At 36.0% G+C, this 11878-nt stretch overlaps 1 protein-coding gene across 1 annotated transcript; it reads right to left on the reverse strand.

Annotated features, from left to right (window-relative positions):
- Nucleotides 1-8609: 8609 nt before the first annotated feature.
- On the reverse strand, nucleotides 8610-11212 carry LOC134476764 (zinc finger protein 260-like). Its single transcript, XM_063252431.1, has one exon. It carries the CDS (start codon nucleotides 11114-11116, stop codon nucleotides 9350-9352), a length of 1767 nt encoding a protein of 588 aa, XP_063108501.1. The 5' UTR covers nucleotides 11117-11212; the 3' UTR covers nucleotides 8610-9349.
- Nucleotides 11213-11878: the final 666 nt, after the last annotated feature.

Consider the following 11878-nt stretch of genomic DNA (forward strand, 5'->3'; position numbering starts at 1 on the left):
GGTTTTCTTTTATAGTTGATCTGTCTCTTCTTTCTACAAGCTTTCAATATTCTGCTCTTATGTTAGATTTCTGGAATGTTGATTATTATATGTCTGGGTATAGTTTTATTTTGGTTATGGCTATTAGGAATTCTATATGCTACACTGATCCAAGTGACAGTTTCTATTCTCATGTTTGGGAAATTTTCAAGTTTCCTTCTGTAAATAGCCTCTTGATATCATTTTTGTTGTCCTGTTCTTTTCATTTATCCCTATCAATCTTATGTTTTCTTTGCATCATCATCTTACAGATGTTGAATTATTTCCTGATTCCTTGTTATTTTTAAAAGGGTTTTCCTTTCCTGTTCACTAGATATAGTCTTGTCTTCAAAGTTTGAAATTCTATCGTCATTTTTATTGAAGCAGTTTTGCCATCTTTCAATGGAATTTTTATTTCCTGTATATCTCACTGAATCTCCTGCAATCATTCTGTTTGTTTCTTATATTATTCATTCAGAGTTTCCAACTTTTTGCAGTTTCTCTAATTTTTCACTATGTATTCTTGAGATGTGTTCAGCATTTCTTTCATTGCACTGTCATTTCTTCTTGTATTTATGAGATAATTTCTGATTTCAGTTTTTTTGTAGCCTCTCAGATTTGTTTCTGTACTTCAATTGTTATCATGCTGGCATTTCAGGTGTATGGCTTAAATTTTCTTCTATGTACATGGCTCCTAGGCTTGCTTGTGATGGGCTGGAGGTTTCAGATTGCACTTTGGTCTTTTGTTTTGTCATTTTCCTGTATTTCTTGTTTTGAGAAATGTTCCAAACCTGCCCACAGGCATGCTGGAAACCTCCAGTGCATCCCCCCAATTGTTCAGTGTGCTGCGTGGGATCCAATGGCCCAATGCTCTCTCCAAGTGCAAGCCCACTGGAAATCACTTTGAGTGCCTTCTCTCCCAGGACTAAATGGAGGTTGCTGGGAATGCCCAGTCATGCCTGCAGGACCTCTTGTGCATCCTCCAGTGGTCTAGGAGGCTGGGTGGGGTTGTAACCACTGGAATAAATAGATTAAAGAATCAAAAGAGACTAAGAATACCAGAAATTTTCTGAGAACAAAGCAAGGTAAGGGACATCGTAATCTCTGACTTGAAATGGGACTGCAAAGCTACTGTGATTAAAACAAAACTCTTTGCTATTGGCATAGCAGAAGAAAATCACCCAAGAATCAGTGGAACAAATTGGAATATGCAGAAATACTTTCAAGCACAAGCAGTCAACTTATCTTTGAAAATGGAATCATAGACTTTCTTTATAAGAATTATAACCCAATAAATGAATGGAGATTGCTGGGCAGGGGCCAGTCAGGCGCACTGAACCTCCCATGCATTCTCCTGTGGTTCAGGATGCTGCACTGGGCCTTAACCACTGACAGTAATGTTCCTAAGCTCTTGTTGAAAATCACCTTGCATGCCCTCAGCTCATCAAACTGAAGAGAGGTCACTGGGTATCGCCTAGTGAGATCCACAAAGACCTCTCAGGAGTCCTCTGGCAGTCCAAGATGCTTGAAAGAGTCTTACCCATTGGCAAGGATGGTCCAGTGGTTCCACTGCATGGTGAAAACCACCCTACATGCCTTCAGGTTCCAGGACTGAATAGAGATCACTACAGATGGCCCAGTCAGGCCCACAGTAACTCTCCTGCATCCTCTGGTGATTCAGAACACTGGGCTGGGTCCTAACAAATGGGAGAGATGTTTCAAAGCTTTCTCTGAGCATGAGAACACTGCAAATCACCTCTGGTGCTGAAATTAAAAATGTTCTTGTTGTGCAAAGTGTTGGGTGGTACCTGAATGAGAAGAGTGAGAAGAAGAAACTTGGGCCAGTTGAGAAACTCCACTGACAATAATGTTCCAAAGCTCTTGCTGAAAATCACCTTGCATGCCCTCAGCTCACCGAACTCATAATGCAGTCAGTGCTGCACAAAGACCTATGTATATACATCTACCAGGTTCCAGGAGTTTCTCAACTGGCCAAAGTTTCTTGCAGTGTTTATTTAGCCTTCCATTTTTTTAGCAGCAAATGGACTTTTCATGTGTAAAGAGATCACTGCTTACATATGGAATAGATTTTCTTCATTGAATTCATTATTTACTATACAAGGGCAAGCCAAATGAAGAAGACTGTAAGTGATCAAATTTCAGATTCCCATTACCTAAAATACATAATGTTCCCCAGTTTCAAACTACAGTGCAGCTCACAGTATTGATGGTCCACCACCAACTCTTCAGTGTGTAAATAAAATTACTCTGATTAACACTTTCTGTACCTTCTATTTACATATTATCAAAACTCTCCTTCTGAGAAAGGACTCAGTGAACCTCCATACCTTCCAAGGGTATGACATGTGTAGTTCTTCTAAGACGAAGTGCAGCAACAAGACAATTGGAGATGAAACTGAACACCAGGGAAGAAGGGAGTGTAAATGAGGGGCAATGGCAAAATCAATATAATCACAGTATATTTTATGTAATATATATCAATGGAAAGTTAGAAAAAGATCACACATTCATCTCAATAGGTGCACAAAAATAATTTCACAAAGAACACACATTATGATAATTTTCTTACAAACTGGACAAGATGCTTTTTAATCTTAATCTGATAATCCAGCCGTGACACCAACAGCAAACATCAGTGTAAGTGGCCCAAAACTGAAAACTCTCACTCGGAGTTCTCAAATGGGTATGAGTTGAATGCACTCTTCTCAGATGATGAAGTACAAATAGCAAATTAATATATGGGGAAAAGTTCCATATATTTGTCCTTTGAGAAATGTAAATTAAAACAACTCTAAGATTGCATCTCACTACAGAAAAAGGGAAATAATCAAGAAAACAAGCAAGAAAAATTACTAAGAAGAATTTGGGAAAGGAACTCTTCTTCACTGTTTATAGAAGTGTAAACAGATACACACCTCTGGAAATCAATGCAGACATTCCTAAAGAATCTAGTATTACAGGGCTCCTGTGTTACAACTGCTCTCTCACTTAATATCTTCCCAAAATAATTTAATACAATTTACCAGAGTGATGTGTGTGAACCCATATTTATAAGAAAACATTTTGTAATGCTAAAATCTTGGGAACACCTCAAAATGCCCATCAACAGATAAAGATATAAAGAAGGCATGATGTTTTATACAGTGATGAAATATCCAGCCATTAATGATATACTTAACACAGTAGTAGGTAAAATGATGCACTTTCACAATCTCCTTCAGTGACATAAATTTTTAAAACTTGTGTAAATACTGCATGATCTCACTGGTGTGAAGATTTGAAAGTGTAAATACAAAGCAAATGTAAAATAATGAAAGAGTAAGCAGCTGTTCAAAAACAATGAGGAATTATCCAAGGGGAGTATAAAAGAAAAGAACGAGAAGAATGGAAAAACAGAAAAAATCATTGAAAATAAGGAGGGATTGTAGAGACCAAAACAGAATGACACAAAGAAGAATCATAATATATAATGTACAGGTACAATTTACCTGTGATGAATGTGAATATTAGGAATATCTCAATTGTAAAAATAAATAATAATAATAATAATAATAATAATAATGTAGCTCCCATAAAAATCAATGTATACTATATGCAAGTTGCAGTCAATCAAAATGTAATCCATTATTCTGTGCAATTTGCATGAACTTATAAAATCATTTTCAGATTCTATATATATGGAAAGATTTATTAACTACCTTAATGTTTTCATTCAGCGATGTATATAGCAAAGATAATCCAGTAATTTTTGGTTAAGAGAAACAGGCTAGTGAAAAAGAAATCTTTATCCATTAGAATTTGATGAACACACACACACACACACACACACACACACACACACACACAGACTCACAGACACATATGTCCAGATTCACTACAGCCAGTTATTTCTTACCAAAATTTCACTGTTGGAATTCAGCATTTTAAATAAAATATTTGTAGGATTAATTTCAACAGATTGCTCACTAAGTTCCTTTGGATCATCAGTTCTATGGATTTTGATCTCCACTCATCCTGGGTCAGGTCAAGACACAGGTTTTATTTCAAACCCTGAGACAGGCTGAACTCAGGAAGACCTTCCTTGGTCCAGGAGTTGATATTGCCATGCTCCATCATCCACTATGTCCTACACAATTGTGTTTCAATTTCATACTTATTTTTGCCTATGATTGAGACGCTGGTACAGAACATATTCAATGTATCTCTAAATTTTCATGTCATGTCCACGGAATCATGTTCTACTTCAGTCAGTATTCACATTTGTTAAACAAGGTTAAAAGCACTCCATGGCACAGACTATTTAAGAGATGGAAACAGCCTTCTTTTTTTCTGGAAACCCAGTCATGTGTATTATGTATGTCCATGTGCAGATGTTCTGGAAACTTGAAATTTAATTCCTACCTTAGAAATGCTTCTTTCTGTATTCAGATCATGACTTCACACTTTGCTTCCAAAACATTCAGTAAATGCAGAGTAATCACGACTATCTGAATCAAAAGAAGAATGAGGATTGAGGGAAAAAATACTTTTCTATATAGAAATAGCAGATGGGCCTGTAGACTACACATGCAACAATGAAGTCAATATAAAGATTGTCAAGACACGGACCTGCAGGAGAATTTTCTAAATGGGTGCCATTTTCCATGAAAATGATATTGCAACTGGAACAAGACAGGGTTCTGAGGTTACAACTGCCAGGCAAGCACCATGGCACACATCTGAAGGAATCAGGTGGAAGCCAGTTCACAGGTCAGGTCACAGACTTCACATATTTATAAGGAGACTCCAACTTCATCAGATATAATCTAGTCTGTCTCCATCTCAGAACACCTTATCCCACACTTGCATTTCTAGCCTCTATGTTGTTTCCTTGTGTATTTGATTCCTGCTCTCTGAGGAAATCCTCCAGCAACCAGGTTCCAATACTAGGGTTTTTGTCAACCGGTGACTATGGGTCCAAAACATGGTAGCAAAGATATAAAGGAAGACTCCGTATAATGAATTGCCCTCATCTCCCTTGTCCTCTTTTCAGTTGACAATGCACACAGCCTTCCTTCATCACCCAATAGCTGGTGATGAAAGACCAAATATTTGAGACTGAAAGGACAGAGAAAGTGATCCAAAACCTATACTGATGAGCAAGTTGACAGGTGCCTTTCCTGGATTACATATGGGCTACTGCAGTGCTCCACAAGGGCATTAGTACACTCAAAATGAGGTTTCTCTTGTATATACAGAGCAGGTATTGACTATTTTTTGCAAGTTTACTCCTACATGCAGTAAGTAAGGTGGAAACTGTACTCCAGTGAATTCAGATTATATAGTCTGGAAATGACTCCTAAACTGGGCAGGGGGGGGTGAGAACAGGCCGGATATACTAGAGTGTGAGATGAGGCCAATCATTTTACTGCCTTATGATAAAACAAGGCCTATTTTAACTTTTCATTACAGATGTTGGAATGCAGGACATTTATGCAGGCCTATCTCTTCAGCAATATTTTTCATTTGCAGACATGTTTTCACTATGTTTCCAAGTTACCAAGCCTGGCTTTAAATTGCAAAGTTGAAAACCTCTTGCCTCAGGTTCCCAGATGGCTTAAATCAAATGAAATCACCAACTTTCCTATGTCTGAAACATTTTATTAAAAAAATAATAAAACATTAAAATTACAAAATATAATTATGAACTACATTGTAGTAATTCATCAGCAATATTCTATATCAAGATCAAGTGTGCAGAAATCCCAAATGCTTCAATGTATATTAAAATATTGGTGAGTAATATTTTTCACACATGGAAACTTACACAAATAACATTTTATATATACTTAAAATTTTAGAATATATTGAAAAATGTACACAAGTAAATAACTAAATCGTACTAAACACAGTAATTAGCATAATAACCACAGTATAATCAGAATCTTGTGAATGTGTTCTCTTTCTCTTCATATCTCATACTGCCTTGCACTTAACCTTCTTGTCAGTTTGTGACATCACGTGATGGCTATCAAATTATGCAACATGAGATAAATGATGACTCCATGTGACATCAGATTTATTTATGTTACTGAGAACGAAACATGACTTAGACTTTCTCAACATTTATTTCTGAGTTTTATTTTAATATCGTAAGATGCTGCTGAAATGCCACTGTGGATCATGTGCCTAAATGGGTACTACGAGAGTTTAGCAGTGCCATGTCCCCAAAGACTGTACAGAGAGCAGCAAAAGTGGTGTATTATTATCGTGCATGAAATTTATTGCTAGAAATATAATGCTACAACCTGGGCATGAAGGTGTATGCTTGTAATCTCAGGACTTGGAAGGCTAACACAAGAGGATTGCTGGATGTTCAAGATCAGCCTGGACTACAAATGGAGCCCAAGGTTAGCCTGAACTACAAAGTGAGCTCATGATCAGCCTGGCCTACAAAGTGAGCCCAAAATCAGCCTGAACTTCATAGCAAGTTTGTTTCACACAAAACAAAACTAATGGTACAACTTTCATGCATTGAATTCATGCAGTTGTAGTTGTTACCTTATTTATTGCACACTGGTGATTCTTTCTTTCTGGTGTCATGATTTAAACATCACTTCCATCACTCACTAGTGCTATTCTGGCAATCATATTCCATGCATTTTCTTTGAACCCTAGGAACTTATGTGAAATCATGATTCACTTGCATACTCAGGATATTACTATTTATAAATGACTGCCTTAATCTTAGAAGGATGGTGCTTACATTTGTAGAAAAGTACATGATGTGTAATAGGCAGTAGGAGCATACTTCCTTCAAAATAGAGATGATCAAGAAAGAGAAAAAACATAAATTGGTCATGTTAAGGCAACAATAATGAACTCACACCTATTAAACCCACTGATGCCTTCCAAAGATGAACACTTACACTGTGAACTAAAAATAGGCCCTAATGCATTTATACATATTTTAAATTTTCTTTTGTATTTGTGATTATCTTATCATAAACATACATACATAGTTGCATGTCATGAGCTGTTGTGAAGGACACTGCTAATGTGTTTGTGAACATCCTTCTACAAGAAATAATTGATACACATCCAACTGGAAAAGAGTGCAAAAATAGGTGTCATCTATGCAGATGTTGGTGGATCAAAAATGTGGGGGAAATTCTTCAGAATCCTTGAATTATCTTTAAAAACTATATTTTCAATAGTAAGCCTACAAATAGTTTAGCTAGTTACATGTGATACTGAAGCATAAAATAAATGTGCTTTGGATTATCTCCATCATCAAGTGTGATCGCTGGAAATTCTATAAAAATATATTCACATCAATTTTTTTGGTATTTCTACAGATCTTGACTACAAGAGTAATTTGCAAAGTATTTTCAAAATAGTCACTTACATATGTCAAATTTTTATCATAGTGCTGACTTTCATGTATTTGACCATACGCAGGAATACTGAGTGCTTTCTCAGACAGCATACAGAGGCATAATGTTGGAGGTAAGCATCTCTGTCAATGGAAAATTTTACTCAATACATTTTTCACAGCTATAACACAGTGTGTGAGAAATTTAGCATTTATACAATGAAAAATTTGCAAGAAATCCTTCTCACATTAACTACTTACCTGTAATGTTTCCCTGTTTGCATTATTTCATTATTTGATGGCATTATTGTGCACTGAATGCTTTTCTCCATTGTTGGAATGCATAGGGTTACTTCCTTATATGAACTCTTTCATGTCATTATAATCACTGGTGGTGTGTAAATTTCCTGCATTGCTTACATGCATACAGATTTTCCCCATTGTGAGTTCTTTCATGTGTTCATCAGGTACAAAACGAACGGAATGTTTTCCCAAGTTGCTTACCTACATAGGGTTTCTTCCCATTGTGGAATCTTTGATATATTTACAAGCTATGGGCTTGGCTGATAGATTTCCCACACAGCTTACATACTTAAGTTTTTTCTCTGTGTGGGATCTTCTAGTTCTAGAAAATGTGGATTATCAGCAGAGCTTTTAAATTATGACTTATATAAGTTTTCTCTCGAGTGTGAATTATTTTATGGATGAGATTACAATATTGATTGAGAGATTTTCCACATTATGCACCTACATAGTCTTTCTCCCTACTGAGATTTCTATCATGTTTTTTATATTGTATACTGAACATGTTTCTAAATGTCTTGCATGATAAGATTTTTCCCTAATTTAATTTCATTCTTGTTTCTGACAGTGAATGTGTCTGTCTTTTCATTTGTGATGGTATATCTTAACATTAGGATGGCTACATGGATACAGGCCATGAACACAAGCACAATTTTGAATAGGAATGTATAGACACTTCTTGGTAAACTGATACAAGAGTTACAGATTCTGATGGGAAAAACTGTCATGAGACAATTAGGTGTCATCCATCAAAAGAAGACATTGGTGGATCAAAACATGGAAAAAATGATATAGCATACTTAAATTTTCATTAAAAAGTGCAACATTTTTATTAAGACTACATACAGATAAAATATTTATTAAAAAAGACAAAAATATTTTAGGATAATTCTGTTTCACGTTGTCTTCAAAAATGTATGAGCATATATTGACAGAAATTATTTTATAATATTTTGGCAGGTCTCCTCTACATGACTAATTTTGAAATTATTTTCAAAATAGTCCCTTACATATGTACGATTTCACTTAACTCAGATTACTTTCACACTTTTGACAATAAACCTGTATACTGAATACTTTCCCACATTGCATACATAATCTTGGGACATAGTATGACATCACTCAGAAGGTTAGCAGCTATCAGCTGAACTTTTACCAAATCTTCCTTACATGCAGTTACTCCCCATTGTGAGAGGAATCTTATGTTTTCAAAAGGGAAGCACTGCAGCAAATCTTTGTCACACTGCCTACATATATATGATATCTTCCTTGTATGCAAAATTTCCCTATGGCATTTTTGTGTGCTACATATGATCTACCATTGTTCAATTGCATAGAATTACTACACTGAGGGAGTTCTTAAGTGTAGTGACAACCTCAATGGTATGGAAAGTCTTTCTATATTCCTTATGTTCACAGGATTTTTTCCCAGTGTGATATATTTGATGTTATAAAGTGAGAATGTATAAACAAATCCATATACTCATTTCTCATATACATAGAGATATTTTTATAGAGTGAATTTTTTTCTATACAAAAAAGCTACAATTATAGCTAAAATACATCACAAATTACTTATATCAATGGAAAGGGTTCATTTTCAGCACTTCTGTACACTGAATGTTTTGATATATTGGTTGTACCAAAGATGTTCTATAGGGTGTGAGTTCTTTCATGAGTAATAAGGTGACTGCTTTGACAGAAAGATTTCCCACATTGCTTACATACAAAGGGTTTCTCCCCAGTGTGTATTCTATAATGTGATTTACAAGCAGAGGATGTACTGAATGCTTTCCCACATTTGTTACATGCAAAGGGTTTCTCCCCAGTGTGAATTCTTTCATGTTTAATAAGGTCACTGTTTTGACTGAAAGATTTCCCGCATTGTTTACATGCAAAGGGTTTCTCCCCAGTGTGAATTCTATCATGTGCTTTACAAGCATAGGCTGTACTGAATGCTTTCCCACATTTGTTGCATGCAAAGGGTTTCACCCCAGTGTGAATTCTTTCATGTTTAATAAGGTCACTGTTTTGATTGAAAGATTTCCCGCATTGTTTACATGCAAAGGGTTTCTCCCCAGTGTGAATTCTATCATGTGCTTTACAAGCATAGGCTGTACTGAATGCTTTCCCACATTTGTTGCATACATAGGGTTTATCACCTGTGTGAATTCTTTCATGTCTAATAAAGTTAGTCTTTTTATTGAAAGATTTCCCACAATGCTTACATACAAAGGGTTTCTCCCCAGTGTGAATTCTTTCATGTTTAATGAGGTCACTGTTTTGACTGAAAAATTTCCCGCATTGTTTACATGCAAAGGGTTTCTCCCCAGTGTGAATTCTATCATGTGCTTTACAAGCAGAGAATGTACTGAATGCTTTCCCGCATTTGTTGCATGCAAAGGGTTTCTCCCCAGTGTGAATTCTTTCATGTTTAATAAGGTCACTGTTTTGACTGAAAGATTTCCCGCATTGTTTACATGCAAAGGGTTTCTCCCCAGTGTGAATTCTATCATGTGCTTTACAAGCATAGGCTGTACTGAATGCTTTCCCACATTTGTTGCATGCAAAGGGTTTCTCCCCAGTGTGAACTCTTTCATGTACAAGAAGTCTAGGCTTTTGATTGAAAGATTTCCCACATTTGTTGCATGCAAAGGGTTTCTCCCCAGTGTGAATTCTTTCATGTTTAATAAGGTTACTTCTTTGACAGAAAGATTTCCCACATTGTTTACAGGCAAATGGTTTCTCCCCAGCGTGAATTCTATCATGTGCTTTACAAGCAGAGGATGTACTGAATTCTTTCCCGCATTTGTTGCATACATAGGGTTTATCCCCTGTGTGAATTCTTTCATGTCTAAGAAGGTTAGACTTTTGATTGAAAGATTTCCCACATTGCTTACATACAAAGGATTTCTCCCCAGTGTGAATTCTATCATGTACTTTAAAAGCAGAGGCTGTACTGAATGCTTTCCTACATTTGTTGCATACAAAGGATTTCTCCCCAGTGTGAATGTTTTTATTACTTTGACAGCCACTGAGTTTACTGAATGCTGTCCCACATTGCTTGCATTCAAATGGTTGCTTTCCAGTGTGAAGTTTCTTATGTTTTTTAAAGAAATTACTGTGAGATAATGCTTTTGCACATTTTTCAATTATATGATATTTCTCTCTACCATATTTTCTAACAGGTTTTTCAATATTGGATGAAGAAATAGAATTATTCTCATAGTGTTTTTGTACATAGGAGTTTCCCAAATTGCGGTTTGTCTTGGGGGTTTGAACACTGTTAGGTGTTGTGTGGGCTTTCACACTTTTGTTACCTACAAAAATTTTCTGCCCAGAGTGATTTTTTTCACTAAGATCAGATCTCTCCTCCTCATTTTGCCCGTATTCACAGGGTCTCTCTACAGTGTTCCTCATTTCATGCTTCTGAAAGGACTGGAAATCACTGCAGGTCTCTACATCTTCATTACATTTATATGGCTGCTCTTCAATTCTCAAATAATTGTCTTCATCACATCTGTGCAGAAATAAAAAAGATATCAATCACAATGGAAAAGGCTCCACATTAGCAATATTTTTTATGATGACAAATTTAGTTTGATTCCTGCTAAGTAATTCTGATGGTTAACTGACTCACTGCACTGCAGGACTGCTTTCAAAATACTATCCATTCTAAAAATTGTTACTTTTTTTTTTTTTTTTTTTTGTACCAGGGATTGAACTCACAACTGCATGCTTGCAAGGCAGGCACTTATGCCCCAAGATAAATCCTCTACTCCATTTAGGCAATTTTAAATTGTTATGTGATTCTAATACTTAATATCATTTTAGGAGACTGGTACAAATGAATAGCAAACATTGATCATTTTTTGTAGCTCTTTGTGTCTTAACTCCCCTTTGTCTATTTAGCCTGATCATCTTTCTCATCTACAGAACATAAGGATTTCTGGTCATATATTCTCTTTCTTTACTTTCACTTCTCAAATAAGTTTTTAATTTCTCATTTAAGAAAAAATCTGAGTTGTGGCTAGGGATTTAGCTCAGCAGCATAAGCACCAGCCTGGCAAGCATGATATTGTGAGTTCATTCCTCAGTACCGAGAGAGAGAGAGAGAGAGAGAGAGAGAGAGAGAGAGAGAGACAGAGAGAGAGAGAGAGAGAGAGAGAGAGAGAGAGAGAG

This window comes from Cavia porcellus, unplaced genomic scaffold (genome assembly GCF_034190915.1).
Source record: "Cavia porcellus strain 051 isolate PalLab524CR breed Dunkin Hartley unplaced genomic scaffold, mCavPor4.1 scaffold_7, whole genome shotgun sequence".
Taxonomy (NCBI): domain Eukaryota; kingdom Metazoa; phylum Chordata; class Mammalia; order Rodentia; family Caviidae; genus Cavia; species Cavia porcellus.

Coding starts and splice junctions, on each gene's coding strand:
- LOC134476764 (XM_063252431.1), bottom strand. CDS start 11,116: ATGAGGAACACTGTAGAGAGACCCTGTGAATACGGGCAAAATGAGGAG.